The sequence below is a fragment of the Oncorhynchus clarkii genome, unplaced genomic scaffold, assembly GCF_045791955.1.
Source record: "Oncorhynchus clarkii lewisi isolate Uvic-CL-2024 unplaced genomic scaffold, UVic_Ocla_1.0 unplaced_contig_6244_pilon_pilon, whole genome shotgun sequence".
Lineage (NCBI taxonomy): Eukaryota > Metazoa > Chordata > Actinopteri > Salmoniformes > Salmonidae > Oncorhynchus > Oncorhynchus clarkii.
This window is the reverse complement of record NW_027260884.1, coordinates 58787-80684: the sequence shown is the minus strand read 5'-3', so window position 1 is coordinate 80684 and position 21898 is coordinate 58787. Positions and strand designations below refer to the sequence as shown.

The 21898-nt window shown below is 38.6% G+C and overlaps 1 protein-coding gene across 1 annotated transcript; it reads right to left on the bottom strand.

The window, feature by feature from the left end:
* Positions 1-11258: 11258 nt before the first annotated feature.
* Positions 11259-18051, bottom strand: LOC139402073 (zinc finger protein 436-like). Its single transcript, XM_071146171.1, has 4 exons — positions 17512-18051; positions 16989-17095; positions 16676-16853; positions 11259-12878 (listed from the first exon to the last, which is right to left on the bottom strand). Exons 1-4 carry the CDS (start codon positions 17795-17797, stop codon positions 11893-11895), a joined length of 1557 nt encoding a protein of 518 aa, XP_071002272.1. The 5' UTR covers positions 17798-18051; the 3' UTR covers positions 11259-11892.
* Between the last annotated feature and the right edge of the window lie 3847 nt (positions 18052-21898).

The following is a 21898-nucleotide window of genomic DNA, read 5'->3' as shown; positions in this document are numbered from 1 at the left end:
AGACAGACACAAAGCTCATCAGTAACATCTCCCTGTTGTTGAAAGGGTTCGAAAACAATGGCTTTTTATTATTTAGACACACATTTTTTACATTTTGACTAATCATGTCATGATATTTTGTGTAAAGTAAAAAAAAATGGTGTCACATATTTTGGATAGATGTTCCTAAAAAATATAAACGCAACATGTAAAGTGTTGGTCCCATGTTTCATGACCTGAAATAACAGAATTCTTCCATACACACAACAGCTAATTTCTCTCAAATTCTGTGCACAAATTTGTCTACATCCCTGTTAGTGAACATTTCTCCTTTGCCAAGACAATCCATCCACTTGACAGGTGTGGCATATCAAGAAGCTGATTAAACAGCATGATCATTACTCAGGTGCACCTTGTGCTGGTGACAATAAAATGCCACTCTAAAATGTGCAGTTTTGTCACACAACACAATGCCACAGATGTCTCAAGGGAGCGTGCAATTGGCATGCTGACTGCAGGAATATCCACTGGAGGAGTTATCAGATAATTGAATGTTCATTTCTCTACTAGAAGCCACCTCTAAAGTCATTTTAGAGAATTTGGCAGTACATCCAACTGGCCTCACAACCGCAGACCACGTTTAACAACACCAACCCAGGACCATCGTCTGAGACCAGCCACCAGGACAGATGATGAAACTGAGGAGTATTTCTCTCTGCAATAAAGCCACTTTGTGGGGAAAAACTAGCGATTACAGCCTAGATTCTTCTTGGGTATGATGAACACACCTGCATTTGCGGAGTTTCTCCCATTCTTCTCTGCAGATCCCCTCAGGCCCTGTCAGGTTGGATGGGGAGCGTCGCTACACAGGATAATCAATGGAAACATGATGAACAGCTCGGTTTCGAGTTTCATAGCAAAGCGTCTGAATACTAATACTGTAATAAGGTATTTCTGTTTTTAACACATTTCCAAAAATGTCTAGAATCCTGTTTTTGGGTATTGTGTGTAGATTAATGAGGAATAAAATAAAAATCAATATTAGATTCAGACTGTAATGTAAAAAAACACGGAAAAAGTCAAGGGTTCTGAATACTTTCCGAAGGCACCGTATATAGTGTATGTAATAATTTAGGCACGGTATATAGTGTATATAATAATATAGGCACGGTCTATAGTGTATATAATAATATAGGCACCGTATATAGTGTATATAATAATGTAGGCACGGTATATAGTGTATATAATAATATAGGCACGGTCTATAGTGTATATAATAAGGTAGGCACCGTGTATATAATAATGAAGGCACCGTATATAGTGTATATAAGAAGGTAGGCACCGTATATAGTGTATATAATAATGTAGGTACCATATATAGTGCATTTAATGATGTATATAGTGAATATAATAATGTATATAGTGTATATAATAATGTATATAGTGTATATAATAATGTATAAAGCCATGTTATGAAGTATGGCTTGTTCATTCACGTGTCATGACTTCATTATGACATGTATTTTTTTATTTTATCTTTATTTAACTAGGCAAGCCAGTTAAGAACAAATTCAAATTTTCAATGACGTCCTAGGAACAGTTGGTTAACTACCTGTTCAGGGGAGGAATGACAGATTTGTCGGGGATTTGAACTTGCAACCTTCCGGTTACTAGTCCAACGCTCGAACCACTAGGCTACCCTACCGCCCCACAAATAACAAATTAACTGGCAAAGCAGCAGTGCGAGGCCTGCATCCAGCAACGTCACGAGTCACGTTTTGCAGCTGTTTCAGTACAGCCCTACAGGGAGAGAGAGGGAGAGCAGCTGTTTCAGTACAACACTACATGGAGAGAGAGGGAGATCAGCTGTTTCAGTACAACACTACATGGAGAGAGAGGGAGAGCAGCTGTTTCAGTACAACACTACATGGAGAGAGAGGGAGAGCAGCTGTTTCAGTACAACACTACATGGAGAGAGAGGGAGAGCAGCTGTTTCAGTACAACACTACAGGGAGAGAGAGAGGGGGAGCAGCTGTTTCAGTACAACACTACATGGAGAGAGAGGGAGAGCAGCTGTTTCAGTACAACACTACATGGAGAGAGAGGGAGAGCAGCTGTTTCAGTACAACACTACATGGAGAGAGAGAGGGGGAGAGCAGCTGTTTCAGTACAGCACTACAGGGAGAGAGAGGGAGAGCAGCTGTTTCAGTACAACACTACAGGGAGAGAGAGGGAGAGCAGCTGTTTCAGTACAGCACTACAGGGAGAGAGAGGGAGAGCAGCTGTTTCAGTACAACACTACATGGAGAGAGAGGGAGAGCAGCTGTTTCAGTACAACACTACAGGGAGAGAGAGGGAGAGCAGCTGTTTCAGTACAGCACTACATGGAGAGAGAGGGAGAGCAGCTGTTTCAGTACAGCACTACAGGGAGAGAGAGGGAGAGCAGCTGTTTCAGTACAGCACTACAGGGAGAGAGAGGGAGAGCAGCTGTTTCAGTACAGCACTACAGGGAGAGAGAGGGGGAAAGTGGGAAATCTGAGGTTTGTAGTTTTTCAAGTCATTGCCTTTCGAATATAAAGTGTAAATTGGGTCATATTGCACTTCCCAAGGCTTCCACTAGATGTCAACAGTCTTTAAAGGATTCTACTATGAAGGGAGAGCGAATAAGAGCTGTCTGACTAAGGGGTCTGGTAGAATGCCTTGAGCTAAGTCACACGCGCGTGGCCGTGAGCGAGCTGCGTTCCTTTTCATTTCTAAAGACAAAGGAATTGTCCGGTTGAAACATTATTGAAGATTTATGATAAAAACATCCTAAAGATTGATTATATACATCGTTTGACATGTTTCTACGAACTGTAATAGAACTTCTTTGACTTTTCATCTGGACTTAGTGCCCGCGCCTTGTGAATTTCGATAGGTGAACTAAAACCGTTAACAAAAAGGAGGTATTTGGACATAAAGATTAACTTTATCGAACAAAACAAACATTTATTGTGGAACTGGGATTCCTGGGAGTGCATTCTGATGAAGATCATCAAAGGTAAGTTAATATTTATAACGCTATTTCTGACTGCACAACATGGCGGGTATCTGTATGGCTTGTTTTTGTGGCTTCGCGCTGTCCTCAGATTATTGCATGGTGTGCTTTTCCGTAAAGCTTTTTTAAAATCTGACCCAGTGCTTGCATTAAGGAGAAGTATATCTTTAATTCTATGCATAACACTTGTATCTTTTATCAAAGTTTCTGATGAGTATTTCTATAAATTAATGTGACTCTGCAAATTTCGCTGGATGTTTTCGAGGCACAACATTACTGAACATAACTCTTCAATGTAAACTGAGATATTTGGATATAAATATGAACTTTATCGAACAAAACATACATGTATTGTGTAACATGAAGTCCTATGAGTGACATCTGATGAAGATCATCCAAGGTTAGTGATTAATTTTATCTCTATTTCTGCCTTTTGTGACTCCTCTCTTTGACTGGAAAATGGCCCTATGTTTTTTTGTGACTAGGTGCTGACCTAACATAATCGTATGGTGAGCTTTTGCTGTATAGCTTTTTTGAAATTGGACACGATGGCTAGATTAACAAGAGGTTAAGCTTTAATTTGGTGTATTGCACGCGTGAATGTATGAAAGTTAAATATTTCCCAAAAAGATTTTTCCATTTCGCTCTCTGCCATTTCAGCGGATGTTGTCGAGGGGTTCCGCTAGTCTTAAGAAGTTTTAAACACTTCACAACTAAGCACGCTGAAAACGAACAAGAGTTCTGCAGAGTTGCACACACTGTCAAACTTCTGCACCAACCGATAGCACTTCCGGCTCTCTGTGGAGAGAGAACTCTGCTGGTTGTCCTGGTAACAGATACCAGTGGGCAGATCTATTGTATTTGTTCAAACTAAACTACAGCACTTACTTTGATGTGTGAAATCTAATCCGTTCTTCTCTGCTCCTCCTCTCACAGTTCCACTCAGCCCTGTTGTTTTCCTGCAGTCCACCAGCAGCCCAGACAACCTCTTCATACCCAGCAGTAAGGAGCTACCGGGATAGGCACAATACAGGGACTCAGGGAGGGAGGAAGGGCTAGCGTTGTCCTGGTAACCATAAAGAGGGGACACAAACACATACCATTATGGATGCTGATGTCACTGTTGACATAAAGTGCTTTACAGAAACCCAGCCCAGACCCAGAGAGAGCAAGCTGTATGCTAGACCAGACCAAGCTGTACCATCTGGTGTTCTGATCTGGAGAGACTCTTCTCTGCCTCGTCAGCATCAGGATGTTGTTGAGGCTCCGCAGAGGATCCACCATAGTCATGTCTCTCTCCTGTGTGAACTAGAACATTAAACAGGTGGTAAACTTATGATCTACTATTACAATCACAAAGGGTCTTACAAGAGGATTTGATATCTCTAAACAGGGCCTAAAATGCAAATGTTAAAGGGTTGTTCCACGAAATGGGTGCCTGTTGCATCCCTTTGATATTTAAGTAGAAATTATGCACCAATATTGAATTTTAAAAGTATGTTATATTAGATGAGGTGCACTTTAATATAGACCACATGGAGAATTATATGTAGGTACCGAATATAGTGTATATAATAATGTAGGCACCGTATATAGTGTATATAATAATGTAGGCACGGTATATAGTGTATATAATAATATAGGCACCGTATATAGTGTATATAATAATGTAGGTACAGTATATAGTGTATATAATAATGTAGGCACCGTATATAATAATGTAGGCACAGTATATAGTGTATATAATAATGTAAGCACCGTGTATATAATAATGAAGGCACCGTATATAGTGCATTTAATAATGTAGGCACCATATATAGTGTATATAATAATGTAGGCACAGTATATGGTGTATATAATAATATAGGCACAGTATATAGTGTATATAATAATGTAGGCACAGTATATAGTGTATATAATAATGTAGGCACCGTATATAGTGTATATAATAATTTAGGCACTGTATATAGTGTATATTATAATGTAGGCAAGGTATATAGTGTATATAATAATGTAGGCACCGTATATAGTGTATTTAGTAATGTAGGCAGCGTATATAGTGTATATAATAATATAGGCATTGTATATAGCGTATATAATAATATAGGCACCGTATATAGCGTATATAATAATATAGGCACCGTATATAGTGTGGTGTGCTTTTTCCGTAAAGCTTTTTTGAAATCTGACACAGTGCTTGCATTAAGGAGAAGTATATATTTAATTCTATGCATAACACTTATATCTTTTATAAAATTTTATGATGAGTATTTCTGTAAATTGATTTGGATCTCTGCAAATTCGCCAGATGTTTTCGAGGCACAACATTACTGAACAAACGCTCCAATGTAAACTGAGATATTTGGATACTAATATGAACTTTATCCAACAAAACATACATGTATTGTGTAACATGAAGTCCTATGAGTGCCATCTGATGAAGATCATCAAAGGTTGGGGATTAATATTATCTCTAATTCTGCCTTTTGTGACTCCTCTCTTTGACTGGAAAATGTCTGTATGTTTTTTGTGACTAGGTGCTGACCTAACATAATCGTATGGTGAGCTTTCGCTGTATAGCATTTTTGAAATTGGACACGATGGCTAGATTAACAAGAGGTTAAGCTTTAATTTGGTGTATTGCACTCGTATGAAATTAAAATATTTCCCAAAAATATTTTTTCATTTCGCACTCTGCCATTTCAGCGGATGTTGTCGAGGGGTTCCGCTAGTCTTAAGACGTTTTAAACACTTCACAACTAAGCACGCTGAAAATGAACAAGAGTTCTGCAGAGTTGCACACACTGTCAAACTTCTGCGCCAACCGATAGCACTTCCGGCTCTTTGTGGAGAGAGAACTCTGCTGGTTGTCCTGGTAACAGATACCAGTGGGCAGATCTATTGTATTTGTTCAAACTAAACTACAGCACTTACTTTGATGTGTGAAATCTAATCCGTTCTTCTCTGCTCCTCCTCTCACAGTTCCACTCAGCCCCGTTGTTTTCCTGCAGTCCACCAGCAGCACAGACAACCTCTTCCTACCCAGCAGTAAGGAGCTACCGGGAGAGGCACAATACAGGGACTCAGGGAGGGAGGAAGGGCTAGCGTTGTCCTGGTAACCATAAAGAGGGGACAAAGACACATATCATTATGGATGCTGATATCACTGTTGTCATAAAGTGCTTTACAGAAACCCAGCCCAGACCCAGAGAGAGCAAGCTGTATGCTAGACCAGACCAAGCTGTACCATCTGGTGTTCTGATCTGGAGAGACTCTTCTCTGTCTCGTCAGCATCAGGATATTGTTCAGGCTCCCCAGAGGATCCACAATAGTCATGTCTCTCTCCTGTGTGAACTAGAACATCAAACAGGTGGTAAACTTATGATCTACTATTACAATCACAAAGGGTCTTAGACGAGGCATTGATATCTCTAAACAGGGCCTAAAATGCAAATGTTAAAGGGTTGTTCCACTAAATGGCCTGTTGCATCCCTTTGATATTTAAGTAGAAATTATGCACCAATATTGAATTTTAAAAGCCTGTTATATTAGATGAGGGGAACTTTAATATAGACCACATGGAGAATTATATGTAGGCACCGTATATAGTGTATATAATAATGTAGGCACCGTATATAGTGTATATAATAATGTAGGCACCGTATAGTGTATATAATAATGTAGGCACCGTATATAGTGTATATAATAATGTAGGCACCGTATAGTGTATATAATAATGTAGGCACCGTATATAGTGTATATAATAATGTAGGGACCGTATATAGTGTATATAATAATGTAGGCACCGTATATAGTGTATATAATAATAATAATAGAGGCTCCCCAGAGGATCCACGATAGTGGATGGTAAACTTATGATCATCTATTGCAATCATAGAGTCTTACAAGAGGCATGCATATGTCTAAAATGGCCACTTTCATCATGATTTCCTAAAATATTGTTTGTGATGCAAATGTAAAAGGGTCGTTCCACAAAATGGGTGGCTTTTGCATCCCTTTGTTATTTTAAGTAGAAAATATGCACCAATATAGAATTTTAACAGCCTGTTATATTAGATGAGGGGAACTTTAATGTAGACCACATGGAGAATTCAATACATCTAATTGAAAAGTCCCTAAAATATATGAACCAATGGCAGATTGACCCTTTAACAATTCCTACAGTACTGAACAACATATTCAAGTGTAGAACTTCAGTAGAATGCCACTTTAAAACCACACATTAGTTCAACAACGGCATAGTTTGTGCCCCTGTTGAAGACAGTACTCACTGGTGTTAATCTGATCTTCTGTCTCCTCCTCTTTCACTCCCAAAATGTCTTCCTCCTTCAACTTTATTGAGACAGCATCCTCTTCCTCTCTAAAAGGTTCTTTCTCTTCTTTCACTATAACAGCCTCCTCTTCCTCCCTTTTCATTCTGGAAGGTTCTTCCTCTCCTTTCACAGTCATATCCTCCTCTTCTTCTTCTTCTTTCACGACAATGTTCATCGCCAGAGATTCTTTCTCCGTACAGCAGACCTCTTCTTCTTTAGCAGGGGAGTAGTTTAGTGAACTCGTGGTCAGTGATGTTAGCCTGCTAGCATTAGCGACTAGCCTAGTGCTAGGCTCAGCAACAATCTTTAACAAGTTTGCAAATTGAACATGCAAATTAGGTTCAAGTTAACCAGTTAATACGTCAACTGAACTGCATTTACAACACTGAGATTACATAATGTACATTAACATGGTCTAAAGCGTCAATCTTCCAGTTTTAGGTTGGCTACTAAGCTACCGAGGTGGTTGAAAGAGTTGGCGCCTTGTTGTTCCTGAAGAAGCGTCCGGCCAGTCCATTATACGTCACGCAAGAATCATCACCCGAAAGACGCCCATCGCCATCTGCTGACTGGAGTGAGTAACGCAGTTTAGAAACAATAGTTACGACACTTTTTGTGTTGGAAAGAACGTCATAATTTAACAATAAGCTGATATATCTTCTCTTACGTCTTACAAATAATAAGTTCCTGTTCACAGACGTAGAAGCTTAATATGAATATGTAGATAATGAATAAATACTTATGTGCCGCCATCCTGTCAGAAGGTAACAGACTGTTTTATTACAGTGGTACCGATGGATTTTCATTGTGTTCCATGGTGTTTATCGCCCCCTAGTGGAGGTTCCTGGTACTTAGAAAGACTGTACGGAAACAGTAAGTAGAGAATTCGTTCTGCGCGCATAGAAGCAGCGCTACGGTTCAGTCTTTCAGTGCAGTTATTTCTTGTCACGCTTCATCCTCGGAAAATATTTGTTTGTAAGTTCGATTCAAGCATGTTGCTAGTGATGATAATCTTGTTATTGATAGAATTGCTTACTTATCAATGTTAGTTGGTTGTATTTAGTCACACAAATTACCTTGCCAATCATGTATGCCGTCAGCTGTATTCCTTTGCTCATGTAAACGAATTGTAAAACATACAATACTGAAGTTTTGTTACTGTTTCTAGTGTAATATGCTTTGTTATTTTACAGAGGTGGTTGTACATTATTAGAGTAATTAAAGGAGTTAGCCAATTACCATATGAGTAACAATATAGAACTACTCAGACATTCCAAATATCACTTGATTATCAGAAGGGTGTATTATGACGTCAGAACTACTTGCCCTGCTGGACACAATAGAACAAATGCATCACATGCAAATAGCACTTGATTATCTGTAGTGCTTTACACTGAGTCTACAAAACATTAAGAACACCTGCTCCTTCCATGACTTAGACTGACCAGGTGAATCCAGGCTAAAGGTATGATCCCTTACTGATGTCACTAGTTAAATCCACTTCAATCAGTGTAGATGAAGGGGGCAGGTTAAATAAGGAATTTTAAGCCTTGAGACAATTGAGGCATAGATTGTGTGTGTGTGCCATTCAGAGGGTGAATTGGGAAGACAAAATATTGAAGTGTCTTTGAACGGGGTATGGTATTAGGTGCCAGGTGCACCGGTTTGCATCAAGAACTGCAACGCTACAGTTTCCCATGTGTACCAAGACTGGTCCACCACCAAAACAGTAGAGGTCAATGTGGTTTAAGATGAGGGAGGATGATTCTTTTAGCATAGCATCGCTCTGTTTGAGTACGCTAAACTTGCTAGCTAAGTAAGTGAAACTGAAAGTGGAAAATAAATGACCAAAACTCTCTTGCTTCTCCTAATTTGTTCAAAACTGTTAAACTATTGTCTTTTTCTCTCTTTGAGTCAACTACTCACCACATTTTATGCACTGCAGTGCTACCTAGCTGTAGCTCATACTAGATTCATTCTCTGATCCTTTCATTGGGTGGACAACATGTCAGTTCATGCTGCAAGAGCTCTGATAGGTTGGAGGACGTCCTCCAGAAGTTGTCATAATTACTGTGTAAGTCTATGGAAGGGCTTGAGAACCATGAGCCTCCTAGGTTTTGTATTTAAGTCAATGTACCTAGAGGAGGATGCAAAATACTATGTTTTAATCAATTATTTGGTGATGTGATTATATTTAGTATAGTTTTATCTAAAAAGGATTAAATGTTTTAAATGTTTTACCATTTTTATTTTTCTGAAAATAACTGAGGACGATGGTTCTCCCCTTCCTCCTCTGAGGAGCCTCCACTGCACCCAAAGGACATTCAGCCAATTTGACACAATTGTGGGAAGCACTGGAGTCAACATGGGCCAGCATTCCTGTGGAACGCTTGTCGACACCTTGCAGAGACCATGCCCTGACTAATTGAGGCTGTTCTGGGGGGAAAAGGGGAGTGTCCAACTCCATATTAGGAAGTTGTTCCAAATGTTTGGTAGAATCAGTGGATATATCTGTCATTTAGCAGACACTTTTATCCAAAGGGTTTTGCAGTCATGTGTGAAAATGAGATGGAAACCCATTTAACTTGTATTTTTCATTCGGTACATGGGAATGCACTACGTAATCATGCAAAGCCTTTTATCGCAATAAGTTTGTTTGATAGAAACATTTCTGGTGGGAAAAGGCATATATTGTTTTATGCAGATTTGAGAATATTCACATCAAAATCTGTAGCAAATTAATCCAAATCAGATCCCTCAATAACCTGAGGTCAATTTTCAAACATTTCATCATTTAAAACAATCTTGGTGTGATTTTAAAACAAATGTTGTAGAGCTTCCTGGTAATATGTTAACATTAATTATTCATTCAGTTTTACAAGTCAGAAAACAAAAAACTAGACAGTCGCTGGATTCCTATCAGCAGGTGGTTGTAAATATATAACCTTCATCGCTGTATGATACAGAATGTGACCTACACACTTCCTTAAACATAAAATAACTAAAGAAGTAATTCTGTGTGGAAGTCCAAAACTTGTTTTTACGTCGCAGATACAAAGCACATCAGTAACATCTCCCCGTTGTCTCAAGGGTTCGACACAATGTTGACTTAGATGTTCACATTTTTTACATTTTGGCCAATCACTAATGTCATGATATTTTGGGTAAAATTTAAAAAAAGCGAAATATTTGGGGCAGACATTTTTTAAATTATTATTATATTTATATTTTTCACCCCCTTTTTCTCCCCAATTTTTTGTCAATTGGAAGTTAGTCTTATTTCATCTCACTGCTGCAACTCCCGTACGGACTCGGGAGAGGCGAACGTCAAAAGCCATGCGTCATCTCTCTCTCTCCCTTCTCCTAATTTGTTCAAAACTGTTCAACTATTGTATTTTTCTCTCTTTTAGTCAACTACTCACCACATGTGCCCTCCTAGGCCCACCCATGGCTGCACCGTGCCCAGTCATGTGAAGTCCATAGATCAGGGCCTAATACATTTGACATTGACTGATTTCCATATATGTACTGTGAATCGTTGAAATTGTTGCATGTTGCGTTTATATTTTTGTTCAGTACATATATATATATATGTAGCCATATTATAAAGTAAATATGAATTCTCTATGACATATTTGTTACGTTTTATCAGACTTTTATGATATGATCTATTAAAGTGAAGAATGGCGCTGAAGGAGATGGCTGACGATCCCGTAACCAACGAAGGTGGATATTGATCCAACAAGTGCCGTTTATTCAAACCAGCCCACTGGGAACAGACGTCAGTTCAACATCTAGTTTCTATTTACATTTCTTTGAGTCGTCAACTAAAGTGAATTCAACATGAAATCAACACAACATGTCAACTGTCATTGGATTTAGGTTGCAAGTTGGGTGGAGTCCAAGTCAAACCAAGTCTCTTTATTTCTGAGCTCAGAGAGAATAACAGAGTTACACAGCGCAGTGTAGACAGTCTGATTTCCTGAAGCATTGGGTGATGAGCACATATCTTTATAGTTTCCTGTTCCTGGGCGGGACTTTATTCATACAAGGACACAGGTGCAAATTGGTTTGCAACACAGGATGATACTCCCAAGAACAGGAGCTTATAATAGGACAGTTCCACAAGGTTAGTCACATACTCAGTTATGTGGACACACAAACAATTAACATTTTCCATTACAGAGTCTGAACATTTTCATTTCATTAAATCATCAGTGGGCCAACAATGCAAATGTCAACAATGGAACAAATGCATCACATCCAAATATCACTGTATTATCTGTAGTGCTGGAGGAATGACACACCCAGATAAACACACAGAGTTTTAAAAAAGGACAATTTAAACACATGGAATCTGATCTACTCTATATTCAAACTGACATACTCCATATTCAATTCATGTTTTCTAATAAAAACATACAAATATATGTTTGAGTAGACTTTGTACCATTCACTTTCATGTGGTATAAACATGTAAACACATTCTCAGACAACAATATAAGACAATGGACAATGTGATGTGAAAAATGAGTTCACACACTAGGATAAGTAAGCATTCTCTCCTGTGTGAATTCTCACATGACTTTTAAGTGTCTGTGATGAGTAATATGTCTTCCCACAGTCTGAACATTTGTAAGGCTTCTCCCCTGTGTGCAGTCTCCTGTGTTCCTTCAGGCTTCCTAAATGGGCAAAACACTTTGAACACTGGGAGCAGTGGTAAGGCTTCTCCCCTGTGTGTATTCGCTCATGTACTCTCAGGCTTTCTAAAAGGCTAAAACTTTTTCCACACTGGCCACAATGGTATGGCTTCTCCCCTGTGTGTATTCTCTCATGAATTTTCAGGCTTCCTGACTGGCTAAAACTATTTCCACACCGGGCGCAATGGTATGGTGTCTCCCCTGTGTGTATTCGCTCATGAGCTTTGAGGGTGTCTAACCGCTTAAAACTCTTTCCACACTGGGAGCACGGGTGTGGCTTCGCTCCTGTGTGTATCCTCTCATGTCTTTTCATGCTAACTAAATGGTTAAAACTCTTCCCACAATGTGAGCAGTAGTAAGGCTTCTCCCTTGTGTGCAGTCTCATGTGTTCCTTCAGGCTTCCTGACTGGCTGAAACTCTTTCCACACTGGGCGCAAAGGTATGACTTCTCCCCTGTATGTATTCGCTCATGAACTTTCAGGCTTCCTGACTGGCTAAAACTATTTCCACACTGGGCACAATGGTATGGCTTCTCCCCTGTGTGTATTTGCTCATGGGTTTTGAGAGTGTCTAACCGCTTAAAATTCTTTCCACACTGGGAGCAATGGAAAGGCCTCTCCCGTGTGTGTGTTCGCTCATGAGCTTTCAGATTTCCTAAGTGGCTAAAACTCTTTCCACACTGGGCGCAATTTTGTGGCTTCGGTTCTGTGTGTCCCCTCTCATGTCTTTTCAGGCTTCCTAACTTGGTAAAACTCTTTCCAATCTGGGAGCAGAGGTTTCGTCTTGCTGGTTTGGACGTCTCTGTTTCCTCCAAGATTGGTTTTCCTCCTGCCAAAGACAGTGTTTACTTAAAGAGAGACGTGAATGAAATCTCCACATGATAAAACTGCCTTATTATGAGGTTTAATCTGAATCAGATCCCTCAATAACCTGAGGCCAGTTTTCAAACATTTCATAATTTAAAACAAATGATGTTGTAGAGCTTCCTGGTAACTACTGATATGTTTACATTACTTATCTTTATTTCTGTTTTACAAGTCAGAATACAAACAACTAGACAGTTCTAGATCACTCAAGACATAATTGGATTCTATGTTCTACAGTTCTATGACACCCAAGACACAGACGACACAGATGTTGTTCCTATCATGCAGGTGGTTGTAAATATATAACCTTCATAGCTGTATGATACAGAATGTGACCTACACACTTCCTTAAACATTAAATAACTAAAGAAGTGTGGAAGTCCAAAACTTGGAGACAGACACGAAGCACATCAGTAACATCTCCCTTGACAGTTGTGGCATATCAAGAAGCTAATTAAACAGCATGATCATTACACAGGTGCCCCCTCAATATTACATTCAGACTGTAATGTAAAAAAACACGGAAAAAGTCAAGGGTTCTGTATACTTTCCGAAGGCACCGTATATAGTGTATGTAATAATGTAGGCACCATGTATATAAAAATGTAGGCACCGTGTATATAATAATGTAGGCACCGTATATATTGTATGTAATAATGTAGGCACCGCATATAGTGTATGTAATAATGTAGGCACCATTTATATAATAATGTAGGCACCATGTATATAATAATGTAGGCACCGTATATATTGTATGTAATAATGTAGGCACCGCATATAGTGTATGTAATAATGTAGGCACCATTTATATAATAATGTAGGCACTGTATATATTGTATATAATAATGTAGGCACCGTATATAGTGTATATAATAATGTAGGCACCGTATATAGTGTATATAATAATGTAGGCACCGTATATAGTGTATATAATAATGTAGGCACCGTATATAGTGTATATAATAATGTAGGCACCGTATATAGTGTATATAATAATGTAGGCACCGTATATAGTGTATATATAATGTAGGCACCGTATATAGTGTATATAATAATGTAGGCACCGTATATAGTGTATATAATAATGTAGGCACCGTATATAGTGTATATAATAATGTAGGCACCGTATATAGTGTATATAATAATGTAGGCACCGTATATAGTGTATATAATAATGTAGGCACCGTATATAGTGTATATAATAATATAATAATGTAGGCACCGTATATAGTGTATATAATAATGTAGGCACCGTATATAGTGTATATAATAATGTAGGCACCGTATATAGTGTATATAATAATGTAGGCACCGTATATAGTGTATATAATAATGTAGGCACCGTATATAGTGTATATAATAATGTAGGCACCGTATATAGTGTATATAATAATGTAGGCACCGTATATAGTGTATATAATAATGTAGGCACCGTATATAGTGTATATAATAATGTAGGCACCGTCACTGTATATAGTGTATATAATAATGTAGGCACCGTATATAGTGTATATAATAATGTAGGCACACGTGTCATGTATATAGAAAGGCTTGTTCATTATGTCATGACTTCATTATGACATTTATTTATTTTTTATTTTATCTTTATTTAACTAGGCAAGCCAGTTAAGAACAAATTCTAATTTTCAATGACGTCCTAGGAACAGTTGGTTAACTGCCTGTTCAGGGGATGAACGACAGATTTGTACCTTGTCAGCTCGGGGATTTGATATTGCAACCTTCCGGTTACTAGTCCAACGCTCGAACCACTAGGCTACCCTGCCGCCCCACATCATCATATTTGTTCAATCACGTGTCATGAATTCATTATGACATCATCATATTTGTATATGTTTTACGTTACTTGTTTATGGTTCATTGAACAAACATGGGAAACTGTGTTTAAAACCTTTACAATGAAGATCTGTGAAGTTATTTGGATTTTTACAAAGTATCTTTGAAAGACAAGGTCCTGAAAAAAGATACGTTAATTTTTTTGTTGTGTTTATTTGTATATGTTTTACAGGTTGAAAAGTGTTTTTTTTCTCTCAAACAAATAAAAAAAATCCAGCTGCAAGACAAAAGCCATAACTTCAATAAAATAACAAATTAACTGGCAAAGCAGAAGAGCGAGGCCTGCATGCAGCAACGTCACGAGTCACGTTTTGCAGCTGTTTCAGTACAACACTACATGGAGAGAGAGGGAGAGCAGCTGTTTCAGTACAACACTACAGGGAGAGAGAGGGAGAGCAGCTGTTTCAGTACAACACTACATGGAGAGAGAGGGAGAGCAGCTGTTTCAGTACAACACTACAGGGAGAGAGAGGGGGAAAGTGGGAAATCTGAGGTTTGTAGTTTTTCAAGTCATTGCCTTTCGTATATAAAGTGTAAATTGGGTCATATTGCACTTCCCAAGGCTTCCACTAGATGTCAACAGTCTTTAGAACCTTGTTGCAGGATTCTACTATGAAGGGGGAGCGAATAAGAGCTGTTTGACTAAGGGGTCTGGCAGAATGCCTTGAGCTAAGTCATGAGCGCGGCCGTGAGCGAGCTGCGTTTCTTTTCATTTCTAAAGACAAAGGAATTGTCCGGTTGAAACATTATTGAAGATTTATGATAAAAACATCCTAAAGATTGATTCTATACATCTATACATTCTATACATGTTTCTACGAACTGTAATAGAACTTCTTTGACTTTTCGTCTGGACTTTCGTCTGGACTTGCCAGCGCCTTGTGAATTTCGATAGGTGAACTAAAACCGTTAACAAAAAGGAGGTATTTGGACATAAAGATGAACTTTATTGAACAAAACAAACATTTATTGTGGAACTGGGATTCCTGGGAGTGCATTCTGATGAAGATCATCAAAGGTAAGTTAATATTTATAACGCTATTTCTGACTCCACAACATGGAGGGTATCTGTATGGCTTGTTTTTTGTGGCTTCGCGCTGTCCTCAGATTATTGCATGGTGTGCTTTTTCCGTGAAGCTTTTTTGAAATCTGACACAGTGCTTGCATTAAGGAGAAGTATATATTTAATTCTATGCATAACACTTATATCTTTTATCAAATTTTATGATGAGTATTTCTGTAAATTGATTTGGCTCTCTGCAAATTCGCCAGATGTTTTCGAGGCACAACATTACTGAACAAACTCTCCAATGTAAACTGAGATATTTGGATACAAATATGAACTTTATCCAACAAAACATACATGTATTGTGTAACATGAAGTCCTATGAGTGCCATCTGATGAAGATCATCAAAGGTTGGGGATTATTTTTATCTCTATTTCTGCCTTTTGTGACTCCTCTCTTTGACTGGAAAATGGCCCTATGTTTTTTTGTGACTAGGTGCTGACCTAACATAATCGTATGGTGAGCTTTCCCTGTGTAGCATTTTTGAAATTGGACACGATGGCTAGATTAACAAGAGTTTAAGCTTTAATTTGGTGTATTGCACGCGTGAATGTATGAAAGTTAAATATTTCCCAAAAATATTTTTTCATTTCGCACTCTGCCATTTCAGCGGATGTTGTCGAGGGGTTCCGCTAGTCTTAAGAAGTTTTAAACACTTCACAACTAAGCACGCTGAAAACGAACAAGAGTTCTGCAGAGTTGCACACACTGTCAAACTTCTGCGCCAACCGATAGCACTTCCGGCTCTCTGTGGAGAGACAACTCTGCTGGTTGTCCTGGTAACAGATACCAGTGGGCAGATCTATTGTATTTGTTCAAACTAAACTACAGCACTTACTTTGATGTGTGAAATCTAATCCGTTCTTCTCTGCTCCTCCTCTCACAGTTCCACTCAGCCCTGTTGTTTTCCTGCAGTCCACCAGCAGCACAGACAACCTCTTCATAACCAGCAGTAAGGAGCTACCGGGAGAGGCACGACATGGGGACTCCGGGAGGGAGGAAGGGCTAGCGTTGTCCTGGTAACCATAAAGAGGGGACACAGACACATATCATTATGGATGCTGATGTCACTGTTGTCATAAAGTGCATTACAGAAACCCAGCCCAGACCCCGAAAGAGCAAGCTGTATGCTAGACCAGACCAAGCTGTACCATCTGGTGTTCTGATCTGGAGCAACTCTTCTCTGCCTCGTCAGCATCAGGATGTTGTTGAGGCTCCCCAGAGGATCCATAATAGTCATGTCTCTCTCCTGTGTGAACTAGAACATCAAACAGGTGGTAAACTTATGATCTACTATTACAATCACAAAGGGTCTTAGACGAGGCATTAATATCTCTAAACAGGGCCTAAAATGCAAATGTTAAAGGGTTGTTCCACTAAATGGGTGCCTGTTGCATCCCTTTGATATTTAAGTAGAAATTATGCACCAATATTGAACTTTAAAAGCCTGTTATATTAGATGAGGGGAACTTTAATATAGACCACATGGAGAATTCAATACATCTAATTGAGAAGTCCCCAAAATATATGAACCAATGGCAGATCGAACCTTTAACAATTTATACAGTACTGAACAACATATTCAAGTGTATAACTTCAGTAGAATGCCACTTTAAAACCACACATTAGTTCAACAACGGCATAGTTTGTGTCCCTGTTGAAGACAGTACTCACTGGTGTTAATCTGATATTCTGTCTCCTCCTCTTTCACTCCCAAAACGTCTTCTTTCTTCAACTTTATTGAGACAGCATCCTCTTCCTCTCTAAAAGGCTCTTTCTCTTCTTTCACTATAACAGCCTCCTCTTCCTCCTTTTTCATTCTGAAAGGTTCTTCCTCTCCTTTCACAGTAATATCCTCCTCTTCTTCTTCTTTCACGACAATGTTCATCGCCAGAGCTTCTTTCTCCATAGAGCAGACCTCCTCTTCATTAGCAAGGGAGGAGTAGTTTAGTGAGCTCATGGTCAGGGATGTTAGCTAGCTAGCTAGCATTAGCGACTAGCTTAGTGCTAGGCTTAGCAACAATCTTTAACAAGCTTGCAAATTGAACATGCAAATTTGGTTCAAGTTAACCAGTTAATACGTCAACTGAACTGCGTTTACAACACTGAGATTACATAATGTACATTAACATGGTCTAAAGCGACAATCTTCCAGTTTTATGTTGGCTAGCAAGCTATCGAGGTGGTTGAAAGTGTATCCGTGTTGTTGTTCCTGAAGAAGCGTCCCGTCCAGTCCATTATACGTCACGCTAGAAGCATCACCTGAAAGGCGCTCATCGCCATCTGCTGACTGGAGTGGGTAACGCAGTTTGGAAACAATAGTCAGGACACGTTTTGCACTGGAAAGAACGTCATAATAATTTAACAATAAGCTGATATATTTTCTCTTACGTCTTACAAATAATACGTTCCTGTTCACAGACGTAGAAGCGTAATATGAATATGTAGATAATGAATAAATACTTCTGTGCCGCCATCCTGTCAGAAGGTAACAGACTGTTTTATTACCGTGGTAACGATGGATTTTCATTGTGTTCCATGGTGTTTATCGCCCCCTAGTGGAGCTTTATGGTACTTAGAAAGACTGTACGGAAACAGTAAGTAGAGAATTCGTTATGTTATTGTACAGAGGTGGTTGCACATTATTAGAGTAATTAAAGGAGTTAGCCAATTACCATATGAGTAACAATTAGCTATATGGTTTGGCATCATGCCAGATACATGGTACATTGGCACGTGCTTTGTATTTATGCAACTTCAACTTGAAATGTATAATGTACAGCTACAGTATGTCGATGTGAATTGAATACTAAAGTATATTATTTTCTGTATTTTTCAGTTTCACAACCTAAAACTTTTCAATATATTAATTCAAGAAAAGTCACGCCTTGGAAGTTTTATTGAAGACTTAGTTGTTAGCTATCTATCTGTCTAGTTTTGCATGGGAACGCACTTCAAGGGCAGAATAACTTAGATGAATAGGTAGCGTGTTAATACACATTTTCTCTGCTCACTTTTCACATTACTTTTAATCTAGATGTGACGGTACTATTCCCTTAAAGCCACGCTCTATAAAATACGAATAAACCTGTAAACAACAGAGCAAATGCATCACATGCAAATAGCCCTTGATTATCAGACTGGTGTATTATGACATCATATAGAACTACCCAGACATTCCAAATATTACTTGATTATCAGAAGGGTGTATTATGATGTCAGAACTACTTGCCTTGCTGGACACAATAGAGCAAATGCATCACATGCAAATAGCACTTGATTATCTGTAGTGCTATACACTGAGTCTACAAAATTTAAATTAAGAACACCTGCTCCTTCCATGACATAGACTGATGAGGTGAATCCAGGCTAAAGGTATGATCCCTTACTGATGTCACTAGTTAAATCCACTTCAATCTGTGTAGATGAAGGTAGGAGGCCGGTTAAATAATGATTTTTAAGCCTTGAGACAATTGAGGCATAGATTGTGTGTGTGTGCCATTCAGAGGGTGAATTGGGAAGACAAAATATTGAAGTGTCTTTGAACGGGGTATGGTATTAGGTGCCAGGCACACCGGTTTGCGTTAAGAACTGCAACGCTACAGTTTCCCATGTGTACCAAGACTGGTCCACCACCCAAACAGTAGCAGTCATTGCGGTTTAAGATGAGGGAGGATGATTCTTTTAGCATAGCATCGTTCTGTTTGAGTAGGCTAAACTTGCTAGCTGCATTTGCTAGTAAGTGAAACTGAAAGTGGAAAATAAATAACAAACTCTCTCTCTCTCCCTTCTCCTAATTTTTTTTCAAAACTGCTCAACTATTGTCTTTTTCTCTCTTTGAGTCAACTACTCACCACATTTTATGCACTGCAGTGCTAGCTAGCTGTAGCTTATGCTTTCAGTACTAGATACATTCTCTGATCCTTTCATTGGTTGGACATCATGTCAGTTCATGCTGCAAGAGCTCTGATAGGTTGGAGGACGTCCTCCAGAAGTTGTCACAATTACTGTGTAAGTCTATGGAAGGGCTTGAGAACCATGAGCCTCCTAGGTTTTGTATTGAAGTCAATGTACCCAGAGGAGGATGCAAAATACTATGTTTTAATCAATTATTTGGTGATGTGATTATATTTGGTGTAGTTTGATCAAAAAAGGATAACAATTACTTTCTAAATGTTTTACAATTTTTATTCTTCTGAAAATGGGGCTCCCCTTCCTCCTCTGAGGATCCTCCACTGCACCCAAAGAACATCCAACCAATTTGACACAATTGTGGGAAGCACTGGAGTCAACATGGGCCAGCATTCCTGTGGAACGCTTGTCGACACCCTGCAGAGACCATGCCCTGACTAATTGAGGCTGTTCTGGGGGGAAAAGGGGAGTGTCCAACTCCATATTAGGAAGTTGTTCCAAATGTTTGGTAGAATCAGTGGATATATCTGTCATTTAGCAGACACTTTTATCCAAAGGGTTTTGCAGTCATGTGTGAAAATGAGATGGAAACCCATTTAACTTGTATTTTTCATTCGGTACATGGGAATGCACTACGTAATCATGCAAAGCCTTTTATCGCAATAAGTTTGTTTGATAGAAACATTTCTGGTGGGAAAAGGCATATATTGTTTTATGCAGATTTGAGAATATTCACATCAAAATCTGTAGCAAATTAATCCAAATCAGATCCCTCAGTAACCTGAGGTCAGTTTTCAAACATTTCAAAATTTAAAACAATCTTGGTGTGATTTTAAAACAAATGTTGTAGAGCTTCCTGGTAATATGTTAACATGAATTATTCATCCTGTTTTACAAGTCAGAACACTAAACACTAGACAGTTCTCTGACACTCAAGACACAGAAGTCGCTGTATTCCTATTGAGCAGGTTGTTCTTAATATATAACCCTCACAGCTGTACGATACAGAATGTGACCTAGACACTTCCTTAAACATTAAATAAGTAAAGAAGTAATTCTGTGTGGAAGTTTATTTTTTACATTGGAGACAGACACAAAGCACATTAGTAACATCTCCCCGTTGTCTGAAGGGTTCGACACAATGTTCACATTTTTTTACATTTTGACTAATCGCTAATGGATATAAAAAAGAGTGAAATATTTGGGGCAGACTTTTTAAAAATGATTATTATTATATTGTGATTTTTTAGTCAATTGGTGGTTAGTCTTGTCTCATCGCTGCAACTTCCATACGGACTCAGGAGAGGGGAACTTCAAGAGCCATTTGCTGAAAATAAACGCAGTTGACAAGCGCTATAGAGCCATGCATCCTCCGAAACACAGCAGCACTGCTTCTTGACACAATGCAATTAACCTGGAAGCCAGCCGCACTTATGTGTCAGAGGAAATAGGAAATACCTTACATACCTTACACCTGGCGCCCGGCCCGCCACAGGAGTCGATGGGACAAGGACATCTCGACCGGCCAAACCCCCCCCCCCCAACCCGGACGACGCTGGGCCAATTGGCTCTCCCGGTTGTGGCCGGCTGCGACAGAGCTGGGTATCAAACCAGAATCTGTGTTAATGCAGCGAGCACAATGCAGTGTCTTAGACGCTGTGCCACTCAGAAGGCTGCATTGATATTTCTGTTCAGTATATGTTTATATTTATGTTCAGTATATGTTTATATTTATGTTCAGTATATGTTTATATTTATGTTCAGTATATGTTTATATTTATGTTCAGTATATGTTTATATTTATGTTCAGTATATGTTTATATTTATGTTCAGTATATGTTTATATTTATGTTCAGTATATGTTTATATTTATGTTGGTATATATTTATATTTCTGTTGGTATATATTTATATTTCTGTTGGTATATATTTATATTTCTGTTGGTATATATTTATATTTCTGTTGGTATATATTTATATTTCTGTTCAGTATATGTTTATATTTATGTTCAGTATATGTTTATATTTATGTTCAGTATATGTTTATATTTATGTTCAGTATATGTTTATATTTATGTTGGTATATATTTATATTTCTGTTGGTATATATTTATATTTCTGTTGGTATATATTTATATTTCTGTTGGTAT